At 38.3% G+C, this 20,754-nt stretch overlaps 1 protein-coding gene across 7 annotated transcripts in view; it reads left to right on the top strand.

Annotated features, from left to right (window-relative positions):
* MPPED1 (metallophosphoesterase domain containing 1) overlaps nucleotides 1-20,754 on the top strand; it is a 65,274-nt gene that overhangs the window by 34,673 nt on the left and 9,847 nt on the right. For 6 of the 7 annotated variants that reach the window (XM_040565702.1, XM_040565680.1, XM_040565671.1 and 3 more), the window contains exon 5: nucleotides 18,440-18,555. In XM_040565702.1, the coding sequence (XP_040421636.1) occupies nucleotides 18,440-18,555 (116 nt within the window). Of the gene's footprint in view, nucleotides 1-1,360; nucleotides 1,447-3,584; nucleotides 3,814-18,439; nucleotides 18,556-20,754 lie in introns of all 7 variants that reach the window. The other variant, XR_005822069.1, reaches the window with a different exon arrangement.

The following is a 20,754-nucleotide window of genomic DNA, read 5'->3' as shown; positions in this document are numbered from 1 at the left end:
TGGATGATATTTAAGGTTCATCGGTGTATACAGTAGTCATTTAATGCAGCAAGCTTGTTTCATAAAATACTGAAGGCATTTTTTCAGTTCAGGCATTTTTTCCCCTTAACATGAGATTCTTACTTTCTTTTTTACAGTAATAGCTTTTCTCAAGGTATAGTTGAGCTTCTAAATTAAAGTCAACAAATCAGTGGCAACCTAGTATTTCATGGATTTTGCTGTACTGCGTAGAGCGAACACTTAAAGCTCCTTGACAGTATCAGAGACAGATGGGTTTTGGCTTCCTGACCCCCACCTTTGACCTCATATGTAATTCTTCTGTGTCACTTATGTTTCATTACTATGCTATTTCTGCTAACACAGTTATAAATCAGGTCTTTCACGAGCATTCGGTATACATTTAAAATAAGTTAAAATGTATTTTAAAAGGCAGGCTTTTAAGGGAATCTGTTACTCGTCCTTGTAAAATCACATCAGGCTGGAATATAGCAAACAAGTTGTCAAACCTGATGCATATACCCCAATATGAATTTTCAGTGTGAATAAACTGTGAAATCTCTCGGATATTTTTTTTTTTGAATGAAAATTGGCATTTTCCCATTTGGTTACTTGAGATGGGTGTTAATTTTCTCCAGGCTTATTATTCAATATTTTTCTACATCATATAGTTTCCCTCTTAACTGCACCCTTCTCTCTCTCCCCCTCTTAGATCTCCAGATCTTTCTGTTCTTTTTTTTTTCAACCTACCCACCTGCTGTGTTGTAGTTCATCTCCTCTTGTGTATATTGTGTATTCAATCAATGTACAATTTTCTTAATTTTCCAAATTATTAGGGAAGATACTAGATGGTATCAGTCCCAATATTAACTTCTGAGAAATGCCACTTGGCATTTCTTCCCATTTTGATGTTCAACTGTAAATACTGTAATTATGCTCTGTTTACAATATGTCTGGCAACTTCATATCTTCATTGCAATATTCGTAACCAGGCACCATATTTCCAGTGTCAGTAATAATTTTCCAGGCAGTGTAATGTACCAAAAGTCTCATTAAAGTCTAGATAAATTAAAGCAAAAGACTATCTATAAAGTAGCACTAAGTGGAGGCTAAAAGAAGCCATTTGAACTTTCTGTGTTTGATTAGGTCTGTAAAAGTCTGTTGAGAAAACTTTTTTCCTCCCATTAAACCATAAATGTTCCTGTAAAATTAGATTTGCTGCATTCCCTTTGTGCACTTATCCTGTGATTTTGCACACGTTGTCTAGGATATCTGGCATGACAATTCATGAAAAAAAGATTGCTTTTCATCTTTCATATATTCATTTAGATTTACTGTCATCCTTATTTTTTCTATTCTGTAGTGCTTCAGGTTATATCTTAGGTTCCACAGTATGTGTTTTGCAGTGCCACTATCTTACCTCCCACCCGTTATGGTCCCAGAAGGTAAGTGTTATAGAGTCCTTTGAAGATCTTCACCTACTGCATATGGGAGAAAGTCTTGGTGATGGAACCTAGGCCAACGAAGCTTTTCTTTTTTATTTTATTTTTTTTTACCAGAAAGACCTGGTACCTACAGCCTTGAGAATGGGTATCTTGGAAAGAGGCATTGTAGCATCCACAGTATTATAAAAATTGGTGATGCTGCCCTAATGCTGAGAAGGGGAAGTGTAGTGGGAATCCACTGATTCCCTTCCTCTCTGCTGATTATTCCAGGGGTCTGTGACAAAAGTCTGTGGACAAAAGTCATGATGATGCTTAACTTTGACTCTGCATATCCCCACATTGCCTGCTTTCCATCTGATTGAACACCTCTCTTTTCCCTTCTCCTTGCTTGGCAAGGTGGTTTGTCATTTTGCAATTTTAAATCTTCCTGCACCAGCTCTGTTGGGTTAGGCCTGGCATCATAATCATATTGTTCCGGCCAAACTCTTTTTTTGTTTGTTTGTTTGTTTTAGTTTGTTACTATGCAATGCTGAATGAAGTTTCCCTGCTAAGCAATGTCATGTCCAATGAAAACAACAGCAATAACAACAGTAACAGCAATAAGAAGTTGCTCTTCATTATTCTATCAGAAGGCCACATGCAGAATTGGAAAAGTTACATCAGCCAAGCCAACGGAACCACTGTTCTTTAGCATTTCTTTTTGTTTCTATACTTCATTTGCCTGGAAAAGAAAGGTGTTTTCATAATCTCTGTGGGAAATTAATCTCAGTTTCTTTATACATCATAACAATAATGATAAAAACTAAAAAGTACAGAACTTTGGTGTACTTCTTGTGGAGAATCTTTTTTTTTTTTTTTTTTTGCCTTTGTATCATGAAGCCAGTCCTTTAGAAAATGTTTATGAATCTAGTCAAGACTTCAAAGTTTAGAGTTCTTAAACCGTGCAGAGCTCAACAAGAATGCTAAGTTTCATGTAGTTGCTTGCTCAGTAACCTAAAATACTTTATTTTCCAGCCTTGAAAATATGCGTATAGTTTTTTTGTTTGTTTGTTTTTTAATGGATTTGTTTGATTGGAGAACTGCCAGTTAGGGTTTCTGTTTGTTGTACATGCATGATTCTAATTAGAAGGTGAGCTATCTAGAAATTAAAGATGGGGACCCCAGATCCTGCCTTTCTGTTTCTGATTACAGCCCTGATCCTCTGTCTTACTTCACCCTTTGTAAAAATAAACACAAGCTACAGATATCCTTCCATTATAAAACAGGCTGATCAATATTTGCAAAGTACTTTGAGAACCCAGGAGTAAGGTCTGAGTGAATGCCAACCAGCATTAATTTAGTGTTTTTACCTGTAGCCATCTGTGTTTTTATGTGTGACCTATTCAGAATTAGATTATAGTTCTGCTTAAGATGTTTTAGTTGCAAAGTAAACCATGAAAGCTCGATTGGTTTGCATAAGGTGCCAGTCTCTAAGGCCTTTTAACTATATACCATGTGTGTATGGTTAAATATTTTCAATAGCACTTGGGTATTTTGACCTCTATTCTTATCTAAAATTCAGTGGTTATTTTTAATTGCAAGAAGAAATGGGACACTGTCTTGTCTCAAAAACCAAAGCTATAACTCTCCTGGGCTTCAAGGGCAAGATTTCAAGTGCCAGATTGAGCCTCTACTCACTAACAAAAAATTAACTGCCTTAAACATTAATTATACTAGTATTATAATCAAGCAGGAAGCAGCCATTTTTATATTCAAGCTGCAAAGCACAGAAGCTGCTGTTTAAAAATTGGTATTTGCAACACACCGATATCTTGGATGATCAGTATAAATGATAGGAGAGAGGAGGATAAAAATATTTGGTACTTCATGAGAGACTTGGGAATACTAAGATTTTAGATGCCTCCAGAGCAATCTTGAATTTTAAGGGTTTTCTGTGGCTACGTTTGGCCAAGGAGGCTGGTGCTCTTGACAGTGCACCACACAGTATTGACTCTCAGGTCTGGATAAGCAGAGTATCAGTAAGAATGCAATGTGTTGCCTTCTAGCTTAGCACAGACGCAGAACTGCACGGGTTTCTTTTCCCATATAAAGCCTGAACACCATGATTATTTTTTGTTTGTGTGTTTGTTTGTTTAAAATTAGTTACAGAAAGTTGCAGTCTGGTTTCATCCCAGCAAAACCTAGGACGTGGCCAGAACACAATTCACAGGCCTGGAAGCAGTCTTGCATCAGGAATTGCCATAGTTGCTATGACTATAAAACAAAGACTTTACTTCCTCAACGGTATTTATTGTAAATTGGAAAGTTTCTGATTGGAAAGTACTTTTAAACACCCTAATGCATTCTGGACTACTATGAGAAAAGCCAATAGGTAAAATAACTCAAATACTTTATAAAAAATGCTTCTATAAAATGTTCTTGTGACTGTTGGGCCTTCCAAAGCATGAAGCCATTTGTCAGGGGGGAGTTAATTTGTTTTTCAGTAACATGTAAAATCATAATGTATAGATACAATTGCAGCATGCAGGAACAACACAGAGGTGGCAGAGTATCCAGCCTGAGGTCCTGGCAGGACAGTCATGGCAGATGAGATCTAGTGAGAGTGATAGGCTTCCCTGAAGTGATGGGTTGGACTGAAGACCTCCAAAGGTCCCTTTTGAGCAATGTTTCCGTAATTGTAAATGCAACTATGGAGCTAGAACTAGGTATAAGCATTGATACCTGAAATGAACAGGTATCAAAAAAGTCCTTACAATAGAGAGCTTTGCTGTTGATATCAAACTGCTGACAAGCAGTGGACAGTCCAGACAGGTGGTTTGAAAGTCAGAAAGCCAAAATAAAAGTGGAAATCTGAAACTGAATTGCAGCAGAACGTCTTTTTTTTCTGTCATCAGATTAGATACTATATCCATGGGGACATCATTCATGGAACTATATTGATTAATGATTTTTGAGCATTTCAGTTATAGATCTTCAGCCTTCAATTATAGTTCATTACACCCACAATGTAAGAGTTCTAGTGTTAGCTATAGCTAGAATTAAGATACAATCCACTTGTGCCTTTGCACTGCTAAAGGTTTTAATTGCACAATCACACACTGTTTACACAAAAAAAAAAACCCTGATGCATTCCGTGCACAAGATCTGCTGTGCTTTCTGAATGAGGCAACAATGTATTAGTCCTTTTATGCTCATTGTTTAGAAACACCATGTAAAAATAAATAAATGTAAAGGTGCATGTGTGCTTTTGCATCAACATGAGAGCACCTTGCTGAGGTTCATACATGTATGTGATCCTGAGTGTTGCTACATCTGCTCTGCTGCACAAGGTTCCAATAACAGGCTGAGACATGGCTGGAGCTTAATAAACTCTGCCGTACTATATGTTTTTTACGTCAAATTTTATGCAACTCAGTGAGTAAATAACATAGCTCTGTTCTTCTCCTCTTGCTTGCAATAACTAATGAGAAGACTTTAAGATGAATGATCACAGATCAATAATCAGAAGTTGTTTGTATCTGGCAAAGGTTATACTACTGCCCCTGTAATGTCTAACATTGCACCTCTGCCTTAAATCTATTGATAAGGTGTGCATCTGCAGAAGATCAGTTATTTTGTGTTTATGCTCTGACCTTGTGGATAAGGGCAGGAATTCTGGTGGCATTTTCTATTACAAGGGGAACTATTGTGCATTAATGGTAAGGGAAAAGTACACCTTTTACATGACATAGCAAGAGAAATGTAAGTGACAGAAAGGAAGGCAACTTCTTCCTACCCACTGAATCTCCGTAATGCTTTTAAGCAGCTGTACAGAGCTGTAGGGGAAACTTCTGTCATCCTGTCCTAAAACAGGCGTACAAAGTGGCAGGGGAACCTTTTATTTCTTTTTGATTTTTTTTTTTCATTTTCAGCAATGTGAAAGAGGAAGGGACAATCAAACCCCTCTTGCCAAACATGACCATTTCCTTATTCTAAATGGCATATTTTCCTGGATAACTTAAAGAAGCCCTTTAGGATGAGATTGCCTCCAGACTCATTATCCAGAGAGAAGATTTTTGTTTTGCTTTGATTATCTGGAGGGATCTGTTCCTCTGGAACAGAACCTCATTGTTCTTTTTGCAGAATTACATTTTTTTCTAGTGTCTATGCATTCACATTTCCTCCTTCATTATTTTGTTATAGCCCATCTGGAACTTCAGAAACTTTTATTTCCCAGTCAGGGAGAATGGGAGAGCAAAGATTAATATCAGCCTAGAAAGTCATTTGTGACCATTTTTGCTGAAGTGACAGATGCTCAGGCTGGACTCCTTTTTTTTTTCTTGTTTTGTTTTGTTTGTTTTCTGTTGTTGTTGCTTTTCTCCAATGGGATGTTGATTAGATAGAGCCGTCGTTTGTTTACACACCGACCAACATCTCTCATACAACATCTTTGTTCAGATAATGGGAATCAAATGAAGAAGGTTAGGGGTGTGTGTGTGGGGAGTGTACTGAGCTTAGCATCCTGGGCCAGGGACATTCAGTGAGTTCTGACTGAGCTTCATCCCAGTGCAAGACACATTGATCTGCAGGTTGTGTTAGTGAGTGTTGGACACCAGCTTCAGCTCAAAGCGACCTCAGCAAGGGCCTTATTCTGCACGTCATCACCCCACTTTGGTGTTAGGTCCTTCTGTAGATGCAGTGCAGGTATGTATACTGTTCACAACATGCAGCCCAGTGTCTTTATTCAAGCTCTGCAGTCCAGTGTTATCAGTGGTGCCACAGGTGTGTAACTCTCATCTGATTTTTTTTCCTTGCCTGATTTGTTTTTTTTAGTCACAATGTAGGTGACTTTATTATACTTATTCTCAAACTCTATTAGCGTGTGTGCATGTGTGAACATGCGTCCTTTGGACAGGCTGAATGGTGACTTCCGTGTGTAATTGCAGTTGTTTCAAAGAGCATGCAAAGGGCAAGATGAGGCAGACTCATTTTTGTTTCATGCTGAGTCTAGCCTACCCAATCCTTAGGTCTCTGTTTCAGTGCCTTTCTCCTCCATCTTTTCAAGAGCAGCTGTAATAGTCTCTTTCATTCCTCACTGAACTCACTTTCCATCAGTAGAATAATGTAACAAAGATTTATAGATTCACTTCATGATAGGGACATGCTTACATTTTGCCATTGATGAATCATCTTATGTTTACTTTGCCAGACCTTGTACAAATCTTTACAGTCATTGAGGTGAACATCAATTAAAATGAAACTGTATTAAAATAAAATACTGACTTCATTTAACATAATGTACCTCCCAAGTTGGGAGCATGGCTTACCGATGTTAGAGCAAGCAGCAGCAGTGCAAAATACTATGTTGCACATTTCATTCTCTGTAAAATTCACAGAAAATGATTACTGTTCTTATGCATCAGAATGACTGCTTTGATTCTTAAGTTCTTAAGTTCCCTTTCAAATCTGCAAAAAACTATTCAATACTTTGCACCTGAAGAAAACATGTAGAGAGACTCAAAAATGTGTGTTATTGGACAAAACCAAACTAGAAATGTATCTAAGTAAAATATCTGACCCTCATTTGTTCTCTCCTTTCTGCATCCTCACTTGGTCAAAAGATAAGAATACAAATAACTGAAGTGCAGTTGCTTTTGTACTGTTACATAAAACAGTAAAATACCACTCTAAAATTCTTGCATTCATTGCATATTGCAGATTAAGTAAATTTTTGAGCAGGTGGCTTGTTTTCATGTCTAGCTCTGTCAGTGATGGAGTTTACAGAATGCTGGATGTGGAAATACTACTGAGTGCTGGGTTTCGGTTGCTCAGAAATATGTTTCAATAATGGTGGATGTTCCCTGATTTTTCAAGTCAGGAGCTGTTTGGAGCTCTGTCTTTATTAGTGACTTTGAGTTAGACAATATAAATGAGTAATTTAGGTACACAGACATGGTTCTAGAAGAAAATGACTATCATGAGTGGGAGGAATAGGTGCCACTCATTATTTAGAAATGAGGCATCTCAAGTTTCAGAAATTCTGGGGAAGAGGTTGGCTTCTAAGCCTACCCGATGTGGCTGTATTATTACAGTTAGAATGCTGAAGACTTAGAATGCTGAAGACTTTTTATTTCAGGCATTCAGTAAAAGGTAGGTAAGGTGTGACAGAAGTGTAAGAAATAACAACATGTTCAGAAGAGAGAAAGCAAAATTGATCATCCTGTTAAAATACGTTAATTACAGACTGCAGTGCATAGATGCAGGTTTAATTGTGTTTTAATGGAATGTTCGAGTGATATTTTTATTTCCTTTTCTGTACTTACCAGAAACTGTTTTCCATTTTGGAAAGTGCTGCTTCTAAAAACACTTAAAACCGCAATACACTGTAGTTTAGTTTGCAGCATATGGGAGATTGTAAGAATGGTTTTTCCTGCAAAATCATTTTGATCTATTAAATTCAGCTGTTTAGGGGAGGTGGTGGGGAGAAATGTAAGATATTGAACTCTTGAAGAGTAAAAGGTTTTCCAGGGGCAGAAAGTGAGACTTAAGAGTGCATTCTGGCTGGTTTAACAGCAGAAACAGATCACTGGATAATTTTTCTCCCCCCCCTCCCCCTTTTTTTTTGTTTTATTTTTTACTAATGGCATTTTGCTAAAATCGGTGCATTTCACGTGATAAACATGTCCTGACAAGTGTTCTCTTTACATGACTTGGAAACAGGAAATCTGAGTCTCATTCAGTAGACAGTAGGTATACAGCTGTCATTGCTCATATTAGCAATCATACTGAATTCAGGAGAGGTCTTTTTAATGAGTGCTGCAGTACAGATTAAGTGACTGAAAAGAATTAGCCAGAATCATAAAAATTGCTGAAAAAAATATTTATGAGGCAAAATCAAAATTTCTCAGACTGCAAGTGAATTTTCTGTAGCATGTTAAAGTAGCATGGTTGTTGTTAACTAATTAAACTCTGCAGTAGGTTATGTGAGTGAATGGGAGTGGAAATCTAACTACATCTATTGTAGCTCATAAATATAATCAAAGGCAGGCCAGTGTGATAAATTCTAGCTGTTGTGTACTCCTGAGAACTTTTACTTTTCCATTTCCCATGGGATTTTTTTTTTAAAGTGACAGCAATTTAGAATATTCGTTATTTCTTTTCCTGTTAACAAATGTTCCAGAAAATGTTTTCTCTCAAAAAAGACTTCTCCCAAACATTGCCCAGGGCTGAGGAGTTTGGAACAAGTCAATCTCTGAATAGTCAAAGAGAGAAAAAAACAGTAAGTCAAACACCGTTGTGTACTGCTTACACATACAAGTTGGATATGGATCAATTCTCTAAGATGTTTCACAGTGACCTCTCACAGAGTGAGCTTACTCAGTTACTGAATGCAAAGATCCTTTGCATATACTTTGCAGTTGTGTTCCTCCACTGCATCTGTACCGGAGTGCAGGAGGACATGACGCTATGTGTGCATGCGTACTTCTGTGTATGTCTGCTAAATATAGATCAGCAGTTATGTTTATTTCCCATCACATTTCGGGGTAAGTGCTTTTTCTTGTAATGTCTGAATAAATGGTGTGGCTTTATATTTCTGCATATGACTGGAGATTTGCATTTGCTTGTTTTGTTGCAAATGTTTCTAGCTTTAGTTAAATTTGAGAGCAGTCGAAAAATAGATTGCTTCAGTTTAATTAGCCTGGTAGAAAAAAATTCTTTCTTGGGTGATAATTATTAGTTGTATATTATTAGAATGAAGTAGTTCACATTCAGTTACTTAGCAGAAATAATTGAATTTTCTGATCCAGTAAACTAGCTCACTTTGTATTCAGCTGGTTTTTAATTTAAGACCTATAGAAGAGGAGACCTGTAATCTCACTACAGGGAATTGGCTACACTTTCCTGCAGTTCAGAAACCACGATAGTGAAATAGCAATCCCCCACAGCAGTTTTCTGTTTATTTTTCACATTTGCTTAAAAGTTTAATTTTATGAGACAGAGCGGATTTTAAAGTTTAAAGTGTTTTTTTTTTTGTGCTTTTTCTTCTTTTTTTTTTTTTTCCCCCACTTGAACAAAAGGACTACCAGCTCTATCTGTAGTCTGGGCTGTAGTCTCAGCAGCAATTTCAGGGTGTTTCAAAGATGTAAACACAGTTGGGTACTGTGATGAGCCCTTTGGCGATGTTCCAAGAGAAACACAAATAGCTATCTAGTTTGGAGCAGATCTACATGGAGCTGATTCTCAGCTGGAGTAAACTGGCAGAGCTCCACCAGCTTTCAAGCTGTTTACAGCGGTGAGAATCAGCCCCTCTACTTCACAGTCGCTTGTATGTATGTGTTTTCCGTAGGTTTTTACACAATAGGTGCATTGCTACATTGAGAAGTAGATTGTGACTTTACATCCTGCTCTAAGGAAGTGCAGAACTGTAAACAGAGCCACCATCACAGGGTCTAATTGTAACATGGGTATCCCAGTTTTTTCTCTTTTTTCTGGCCAGAATTTAAGGGGAAAAAAGCAGTAATCTACCACTTGTTGTGGAGCTGTTTAACATCAGAACACTTCCTTTGGATTTGTCGTTCATAATTTTATTTTATAAATTGACATCATTTAATATGAATTAATATGAGGATTTTCGTCCCTAGTAAAAAAACAAATTTGAACCAATATTAAAATGGAGGGCTACACCTGTGTGTGTCTCATATTTCTAATGGTATAATTTACATCAGGTAAGTATATTATTTTTATAAGGCTATCTCAGAATTCCTGGCTAGCTGAATGAACATCTATGTGTTTAAGCTGTAGGCATAGAAGGTTACATTGCAGCAGTTGCTTTCCACCACTCTAGTGTGGGGTGAATTTAGGACTGCAGGAAAACATTAATTTGGATTTTAGGATTGCTTGTATGTTGTTCACTTCAGGTAGAAACAGGCCATATGAAGTATCAGTATGTGCTGTTTAAAACAAGAAACAGGTTCATCTGTTGCTAAATTGAAAATGTTAACAATAATATACTTTATGTGTATATACGCATGCACTGTATTAATTTAATTGTTTTGGAAGCATTTTCATGCTTGCTTAACTCAAAGTGGCTTTGATTTTTCTTTAAAAAAAAAGAAAAAAAAAGAAGGAGAACAGGGAAAGAACTGGCAGACAGTTAGTCCATATGGCCTAATTAGTCCTGGTATTTTGAGAAAAGAATGTAAACCTGGTGAGTTACTAAACTGAGAAGTGGCTGCTGTGAGGGCCTTTTTTATCAATTCTCAGTGCACCTGTGCATCCTACGTATTTTATTCATGTTTCATCTAAGAGAGTCCCTCCAGGAGCTTCATTGTAAAAAAACGAACAACAAAAAAAAACCCCACACCACAAGAATAGCATCTCCCTTTGGAGGGATATTCCATTTCCTCAGCTGACTTCTGCACAGTCTTAAAGGACTAAAGTAAACCCCAACTAGCCAGATGTGCAGAAGAAGAATATGTTTCTTTAGCTGTCTGATCATCTGATAGTGAAAAACTGTAGAGATGCCATGCACGGATGAGAATTGAATTATTTTTCCATACTGATTGTTATATTCGTGGCAAGTTTTGCATTTAAAAGGAGATGGTGACTGTACTGTGGATAGAGGCTGTTCACTCCCCTTACTCCCTCTTAGTCCTTCTTCTCACTGTGACTTAACAGTTACCAGTATTTGAAATATAGTCTGGATAACCTACCTGTACATATATATTTCATGTTGGGAAAACTGAGGGAACAGACTCTGAGATACCAGGAGCTAAACCCGTTAGCCGTGCATTAAATCCATAATACTGAATGTCCATACAGTTCTACATCTGTACCCTCAGCATTGAATCTCATATCTAATTATTCCAAATGAGCTTTAAAGGTTGTTTGTGGAGTTTATTTTATTATTTAAAAAAATATCAGATGGGATGTTATCATTTGGTTCCCAGCAGAATGAAAAAAACTATTTGCATTTGGTGTTGGCATGTTCAGTCTTTCATTATTTTTTCTCCTTACCTGTTATCTTCTGTGTTCTTGTTATGAAGATAAAGTAGATTTCATTTTATTTTTCATTGTTTTGTAACAAATTAATGTTTAGAAATGATCAGTTCCTATTAGTCACAGCTCATTCTTTCTTCTTTCCAGTCAGAGATGTATGAAATCCTTTACTAAACAAAAGATGGATGATTTCATGTGTAACTCAAATTGCAAAAGAAATAATTACTGACAAAGGGCCACATTCTGATTTTTACACTCCTTTCCTTTTGTGAAAACAGTAATTTAATTTGATTCAGAGTTTTGAGAATTACAACTTTGGATGCAAAGCAAGTAAGGCAAAAAAAAAAATAAAAATAACACAGCAAACTTTCCCATGGAAGAAATGTACTTCTTGTGACCAGTAGACTGATGGAGGATCCAAATTCGATTTGCTGTTCACTACAGACTCCCTAGGTAATGCTGTGCAAGCCTTTTATTGTCTTAGCTGAAGTTCTTAGCTTAGTTCCTCTCCCTGCCACTTTCGACTTTCACCTGCTGAGCTGTACTTGGTGGCTGTGTGTTCCAGAGGATAATCATCTAGGAGATTAACTATAAGGTGCATTTAATTGATTTAAGTATGAGGCCTTGGCATTCATTAAAACACCTGGCTTCCAATATTATGAATAGGTGAATCTTCAGTTTCTTTTTTTTGCATAATTTAATCCTTTCTGTACACTGGTGTACGCCACTTCTCTAAATAATGTACCACCCTTGTCTCTCTCACATGGAAGCTGGTCATAATGTGTTTCCTCACAACTTCCGAAACATGTTCTTCTTTACATCTCAGTGTTGTGGTTTAGCCCGGCTGGCAGCCAAACACCACACAGCCGTTCGCTCACCCTCCCCCCTCCCTCTCCGGGATGGGGGAGAGAAACGGGAAAGTGAAGTCTGTGAGTTGAGATAAAGACAGTTTATTAAGACAGGGAAAAGAATAACAACAATAATAATAATAATAATAGTATTAATAGTAATAATGTGTACGAAATAAGTGATGCACAATGCAATTGCTCACCACCCGTTGACCGATGCCCAGCCTATCCCCGAGCAGCCGGCCCCCCCCTCCACCCCGGCTAGCCACCCCTATATATTGTTCAGCATGACGTCAGATGGTATGGAATACCCCTTTGGCCAGTTTGGGTCAGCTGTCCTGGGTCTGTCCCCTCCCAGCTCCTGCTGCATCCCTAGCCTGCTCGCTAGCAGGACAGAGAGAGGCTGAAAAGTCCTTGGCTTGGTGTAAGCACTGCTCTACAACAATTAAAACATAAGCATGTTATCAGCGCTCTTCTCATTCTAATCCAAAACATAGCACCCTGCCAGCTACTAGGAGGAAAATTAACTCTGTCCTAACTGAAACCAGGACACTCAGTTATGCTGTTAATATGCTTTGATGCCAAGGTGATGAACACTTGTTCAGAGCCTACAAACAGTGCCCTGCCAGTCCTTTTTAGCACTAATGGCCCAATTGTTCCTTTGATCCCTGCCTGTTTTGTGCTGTCCTCTTGCAGCAAAAAAAAAAAAAGACAGAACATTGTTATTTCACACCTACTTTAGATGTAGAAACAACTGATGACACCCAAAAAAAAAAAGAAAAAAAAGGCATACTTTTATGATTCTTTACTTGGAGAGAAAATGAGAAAACCGAGTAAAAAGCTGTAAAAAATACTCAGTGAACTGGAGATAGCTACTTAGATAACTACTGGAGATAGCTACTTGGCTAGAAAGGCACTTAAAGAGATTGGTTGATGATCACCTGAAGGATGTGAACACCAAGCATACAAGGAAGGTATACGTTATTGTATAGCCTTGTTCATTGAACTGTAACTAATAAATCAAGAGCAGGAAAAATTAGATTGATGTGTGTCTCTACAGTTGTAGGGAGGGGGAGCGGAAATGAGAGGATTTGTTCCATTCTTTTCCCACTGAGCTTCTTTACAGTCATAGGCCACTCTCTGCTTATTTTCCTATAAGAGAAAAATGACAATTGTTGTGGAGGAAAGATGGGTACAAGCTGCATGTGTTCATGAACCATTTAAATTTATTTTGTAAGCAGAGGAATTCTAGTGAGAGAATTTGCCTTTCAGCTGCAGAAAAGATTTACGTAGGAAGCTTTACAGAAATGAGGAGATACAATGATTGTGTTCTAGTTGTATATTTTTTGCTCTTCAGGTGCACACAAGATGTTACCCACTGATCCCTTTGATATGCTAATAACTATTGAGTCTGTTACCACCCATAGCTCCCTGTGGATATTGGACTCTGTAAGGGAGTTATCCCTTGAAGTCAACAAGAGTAATTGTGTGCCTACTGGTGGCAGGATTTGTCTAAAACAACTGGACAACCCAGATGAAGCTGCTGCTGTAAATCTGGCAGTCCTGAAGTTCTTTGGGTAGCTTGCACCACACGAGCACTAAGGCAGTGCTGTGGTGGGAACGTTTTTGTAACTGCCCAGTGGCTGCCTGTTGGGTTCATTTGTAGCTGATGGCAGAACCATGGAGGTTCCTGTTGAGCAGATAAACGTACAGAGAGGAAGAAATCCATTCTTTAAGTTAAAACGTTTAAATAAAGCCAAGGTAATGATTTAGACTTCACCTTCTCGTTGAGTGTAATAGAAAAAAACATGCACGTTGATAGTTTTCCCCAGTCAAGTATCCTTTTTTGTGTCCCCTTGTACGTCTGCTGACCAGAGTGAGATGTATACCAGTGGTATGAAAATTGAAAACCTTCGATGTTCACATAAATTACAGGTCAAGTCTGTGTAGTGCATCACTGCCCTTTACAGTAAATCACATGTAAAACTAAGTTATGCCCCATTTAAATGACAAAAGAATTCTTGGACTAGACAGTTGTTCTTTCCAGGAGTAGCTGAATAAAAGAAGAAAAACTAATAAATAATTAAGGCAGTAATATGTTTGACCACTTTTTTTTCGTATGACTCTTTTCTGTTATTATTGTAACATAAATGCTCCTTTCAAAGACAACTAAAGCACTAATGATAGCTGAGAAGGTCATTCATAAGAGGTTGAACTGGTTTAATTAGAATTTATGAGAAGGTTACTATAAGAGTGCAGAAAGATGTTAAGGGGTTAACATATAAGAGATTACATTGTAGTCAGTGTTCTGTTAAAGTTTGAATTAATTTTTCCCATGGGTTTTTCACATTCTAATTTTCAACTAAATGAGACATCTGTTTCAGAAAAGGAAAATTTGCTATGGTTGTCATAGCAACTATCATTCTGTAAGAAAATTATTCCAATGGTTACTTTAGAACAGAAAGATAGAAATTCAGTACATAAAGCAACATCCGATTGCTAGCACAAATTCTGATAATTCAGCCCTTTTTGTATGGTGGATTATTTGACCCGCAAAACTTGTTCATATGTTTTTAACATAAGGTTAATTGTGCTGTAAACAAATTCATTTCCAATATATTTTCCCCCTAGAGTCTTATATGTAGACAATCATTATTCTTATAATAGTAATACCGTTGCATTTCAGAGTAAATGGAGAGATCCAAACTGTTCCCTTTAAGAATATAAGATCTAAATCAAAGTACATTTCTACATGAGTGCTTCACTTCAGAGGTGAAATACATTCATTATGTACATCTCTAATTGCCAAATACTTTTTTTTTTTTAAATAGCAGATTTTATCTTTTAGAACATACTCTATAGCATTTTCTTCATAAAATGCAAACTATTATTGAAACATCTGTATCTATATAAACATTACACATTTCCTGAGCAAGCACTAATGAAAGATCCAGAAATTCTGTGCTTGATATTAAGACTTCAACTTTGCTTTCAGGTTTCATCAGAAATGGAAATTTTAGACCAAGTTGTCTATGCATGACATCCAGATCATATACTTGTTAGCAGGTATTAGAGAAGATTTTTTTTCCTACCCAGAAACTTTGATGGCTGTTTTGCAATAAATTTTCTGAAGAAGGGACTTGGGGTTTTATAAAATCCCTGCATGCGTATGAAGATTGTTTTGCTTTGGGGGTGAGGGCACTGAAATGCATGATTTTTCTTCCCTCTTAAATGTAAAGCACACTACCATCCCCCACTGAATCCTTCGTGGGACTTTGTATTTTTGTCAGAAATGCTCCAACCATTTCTTTCGATCTTGGGATTGTCACAAAAGACAGCATTATGGCAAATCAGGCGAGTTCGAACATTTCCCCTTCACAAAAGAACAGCTCCAGCGTGCATAACTTACCAGCCCGCAGCTCGGGTGGCTGCGAGCTGCAGGCACAAAGGGAGGCAGGGATGGGGGAAAGTGCTGTAGGTCTTAATAAGCAGATCATGCCTATTCATAAGGGGAAACAGGCTTTTAACAAGCGGCAATGTACAGGCTGGGCCTAGGAGAGGCAGGCAGAGGCTCTCACGTCTGCATGTGCAATTCGTGGTCATTTGGGTTTCAACTGGATTAAACTGACTGCTGATGCGACCTGTGATGGTCACAATTATGTCTCCTTATAAATGCTTCATTGTGTGCTTAAAATAATGGCTCGGTAGGTTTCTGACCTTTTCTTCTTTGGCAAATATTGTTCTTTCCTCTTGGCTTCTTCCAGGGGAGCAGCCTGGCTGCAGCCGGTTCTGCTGTGCCTGGCGTGCCAGCGGGCGGTGGGACAGATCCTGACCTTGCATCCCACTGAGGTCCTGGGGACCATCCTGTCCTGGGCAGCGGGTGGGAGCACTGGGCTGCATTCCCTGCGTCTCTCAGCGGCTTTTAACAGCTGAAGCAGGATTTACTGTGGTGACTGACGCTTTGTTTGCCTCCTGTTTGCCCTTGCAAATATTTTCTGTCAGTGAGATTTTGCTCCTGGAAAACTTGCTCTGGGCCTAAATACTGTTTGCCAAGTAGTTGAGTGTTTTCATGTTGGTGAAGGAAGCTGCTTGGCACACAAGGTTTGTAGTGTGATCCCAAGGCGGGGGTGGGGAATCTGGAAAAGGCCTAACCTCTGTATGTTTTTATAAAGCCTGCCACTTCTGTGACATCTGAGCACCTCAGACTTCGTTTGCTTTATTTTCACAGCATGTCTGTGAGGGAAAAATACTCCTGTCAGTGGTGAGCGGAACATAAAGATCTCTGATCAGACTGGGGTTTGGTCTGTATGACAGCATTACAAACCAAAGTTGTGAGCAGCTGACTGCAAAATAAGCCAGTGAATAGACCATGAGTGATTGCCCCAGCAGTAGGAAGGGAAGTCATGTACCTGCGAGCCAGCTGCTGTTCCTCCTGGGAGGAAAGCCTGCTGGATGATGAACAGCTAACCAGATACGTGTGGTGTGAAACATGAAGGCAGAAGCTGGTGAAGGGCTAGGTCTTTTTCTCAGCCAGCTGCCCTGGTCTGAGCCACCTGACTCAAAACAACATTTCTGCTTCATGCTGTTAGCATCTCATCTTCACACAGCTTCACCTCACTCGTCACAGCTTCTGGAGGCTGAGATATATTTCTGGTCCCAGTGGCAGATGTGCAAAGCTTCACTTTTTTTTCTTTTTTTTTCTGGACACCTGGTTATGCAGGGAGTTGTGTGATGAGGAGCTAGGAGATGAGCTGTCTCCTAGCCGTGAACACAGAAAGCCTTCAGACACCTCTCTAGAAAACTTGAGGCTTTTGTCGTCTGTAGAAAAAGGAAGCATTTGCAAAGCCCCCTTCTGTTTTTCCCTTTAGCAGAATTTTCTTACCTTGGGTAAGACACATTGCTTTATATTTTAAGCAAGCTCTGTATCTTTACGCTGTTTCGGTAGACGTGCTTTGCAGCATTCCAAAAGGAAAAGTAGAAAATATATCATCATGAAGATTGCAGACGTGCTAATTTTTGAAATGTTAGTCAAGCATCAGTAATGGAACAGGATGAATAATAGCTTTATGGGCATTTTCTTTTGTCTTTGCCATACATGATGTAAAGTGTAGTTCAGAGAATTTGTTTAAAAGATTTCTTTCTGTCTTTTGATGCAGTGAGGGAATGTAAAGCTTTCTTCAACAAAGTAACATCTCAAAGGGAAGTCTGGTCGATGTGTATGTATTTATAAACACTAAGGCTGCAATTATCATAAACCTTATTAAATCACAGCAACCTATTTGGTGTTCCTCAAATATGGACATGCCCAGAACACGTCAGTCAAAAAATTATTAAAAAATTCCAACCTAAAACTAACCTGTCAATGTTATGGCTGAGAATTACAGCATAGTCAGCAAGACATAATTTACCACTGTGATATAATTGTTGTGAAATACATTTTTTTAATCAATGGGATAGCAAGGTATGGATAAATTGTGTTCTGAATGGCAGTGTTACAGTCCCACTGCTCCACAATGAGCCGGTCTATAAATATGTTTTAAAAAATGTAAATGCCTGTCTGATAAATCCTGAATATGTAAAGTCTTATTTAAAAGCAACTCAACACACCAGAGAACAGAAGAAAATTATATGTAGGAAAAGAAGCAGTGTTCTTTTTTTCTGATGGGATGCTTCCAACTGGAGAAACAAACCAGCACAGGTGATGTCTCCATCTTTGGAGTGGGCTTTGTAGCTGTGCCAGGGTCTGCCCTTGCCCAAATGACGGTAGGCTACGGGCCAAACACAATGTGAGGCAACGTGGAACACATATCCACACCTGGCTATCTGTGGCAGGTGTTCTTCTAGATACCACAGGAATCCAGCATGCTAATCCATGTGGACATCTTGGTACCTAGGTCTTGTGAGAGTTACTATTCACCTGGTTAGAGGAACTGTATGAATATTTTGTTCTGTGCTGCCTACTGAAACTCACAGGGAGACTGCACTGATTTTCCGCAGTAGTTAAGTAACACTGGTTGTATGGAAAGAGGGTTTTACTGTGCACAGAAAGAAGAAAATGAATGCTATTTGTGTCTTCAAATTCCATGCTACTAGAAAGTCAATCTCAATATTTTAATTAGATAACCAATACATGGAAGTAGCACTGAAGACATTCTCCTCCTCTCTTGGCAGGCAACCTTGGTTTTATGGCTGGGGCTTTAATCTTCCACGAGGCCAAGCACTATTAGAGAAATGGAACCTGATTCCAGATGGGATAGATATTCTTATAACACATGGACCACCTCTCGGTAAGAAAATATTAGTGCTGTTAGCTGTGTATTTCAGATGATTATACAGTAACTGACGGCTGTCCTTAGACAAAGAGTGGAAACCTGAGTTGTAAAAGTCAAAAGTAACAACCCTACTGATTTCAGCAGCACCAGGACTTTGGCTTGGCTTTATGTTTCATGATTACCTACGATCACTACCTACGGAGTTAAATAACAGGTACAAAACTGAAGTCCTCATAAATAAAGTCTTAATGAGTTTTATAAATAAACAAGGTCCAGTTTGCCTGTGCATCCTCCCGCTCTGCCAGTGGTGAAATCAGTAGACTTGATACAGGGAGCCTGCTTGGAGAGAAATGCAGGATTAGTTTGTAGCACAGTCTTTTTCCTTCACTTGCACTAATGTCCCCTCCAACCCAAAGTTGTATTTTCATGCTGACTTGATGAATCTCCTGCTTCACAAACCCAAATGCTGCAATAGTTGGCCTGCTCTTTGGACAGCATGGGTGAATTACTTCATGTAATGTTTGCATTCCACTGCTCACTAATCCCAGGGAAAGGGCTGCTTTTCTCAGAGTGGACGTGTGTTGATACTCCACCAAAGTGGCGTCTCATGCCCTGCCACAGACTGCTTGTAATGTGGACCTGTGTCATAAAAGTGGATGGCAGAAATGAATTGTTTAGGCCTTGAAATATCTTCTCAAAATGGTTAGTAATGAGGATAATCCTGATATGGATCCAAGGCCTGAGTGGTAATGCTGGATCTTTGATATAGTTTTGTTTGTAAGTTGTATGTTTTAAAACTCCTTCAGGAATGTTAGTACTTGAAAATCCATTTTTAAAAATAGTATGTGAGCTGTAAAGAAATCCAACCTTCAGCTCCTTTGAAGAATATCCTTGTACCTAGGGCTTGAAAATCCAGGGACTGAAGGTAGAGAGCAAGTTTCTCAGCACCCAGTTTCAGGCACTGGGCTAATTTTGCCACTTGGTTAAACCTGTATTGTTGTTGCTATTATTATTTATTATTATTATTTATTCAGTTTGAGCCATCCTCCAAGGATTTTGGTTTTTTGAAGATCCCATTTCTTTGTCTTATTGATTCATTAACAGACGGCTTCAGCACAGAACACTTTGCCTGAGGGCATCAGCTGTTGGCATCCCTGACACCCATGGCAACAAATACATTACGCTTCAAAAGAAATTAGCACTCTGCCTAACTTACAGAACCTCTTTATTGTGTATATCTGTCCACGGACATTTTGAGAGACAGGATCCTCCTTGACCCTGGGAGCCAATTATTTTCACCAGAAAGCTGATTCTTTTTGTTCTGATCTTGGACAGCATCACTAGAGCTGTTCCTAATGATCATAAAAAGCAATCAGTGTTCTTACAAATTCCTCTTACATTCCAGAATGGGTGCCTAAATTCTGTCCATCATCCATTTTCTCTGGTCCTTTCTTATTCACTCACTTCCAGACTGCGTGCATCCCCCTAAACTAATTAATCCTACATTATTAGATAGTTTTAAAATTGCCTGCATGATTTAGATGCAGAAGCACCATTAAGAGTTAATGGACTTTGTGTTTCTCAGTCCCTTAAATGTGTAATGAAAATCTGACCCACAATTAATTTTTTTTCTGTTTTAGAGGAGTGCTTTAGGGATGAAACTGCGGCAAGGAAACAGAGGTTCAGACAGGATAAGGAAACAAAGATTAAACAGCTCTTATCGACCATTTTATTTTAACCTGTTTGTTATTAATAAATATATAGCATATTTTCGTAGCTTATAAAATACAATATTCATGATCCCATGATCAGTGCTAATGCTCATTTCTAAATCAGCATATTTTTGTTAATTTTATGTATAGTGTAACTTTTAAAGTCCTTTCCTTGACTCTTAAAGATCTGCATTTATGATTCTTTTATTTCTCTTCAAAAAGTTCACTTTTCTTTTCTTTGTTTGTTTTTAATTTAATTTCACCCTTAAGTCTTCATTTCTAGCTGTCTGCTTGATTGTCTGTGACAAAGATTTATACTTTCCTGACAGCTGCATAAACCTGTTTCAAGTAACCAAACATTAAAAAAACCCTAAGATGAACTCTAATTGTTAGCTAGGTGTAATCAATTATTCTTAGTTTGTGTAGTCAGGTGTACATAATAAGCTGCTAACATATGGGAAAGCTTCAGAAGGGTGATAATGCATGTAAACAAAAACATGTT

Source organism: Cygnus olor, chromosome 1 (assembly GCF_009769625.2).
Source record: "Cygnus olor isolate bCygOlo1 chromosome 1, bCygOlo1.pri.v2, whole genome shotgun sequence".
Classification (NCBI taxonomy): domain Eukaryota; kingdom Metazoa; phylum Chordata; class Aves; order Anseriformes; family Anatidae; genus Cygnus; species Cygnus olor.
Note: the sequence above shows the minus strand (reverse complement) of the source record. Positions and strands in the feature narration are given on the sequence as shown.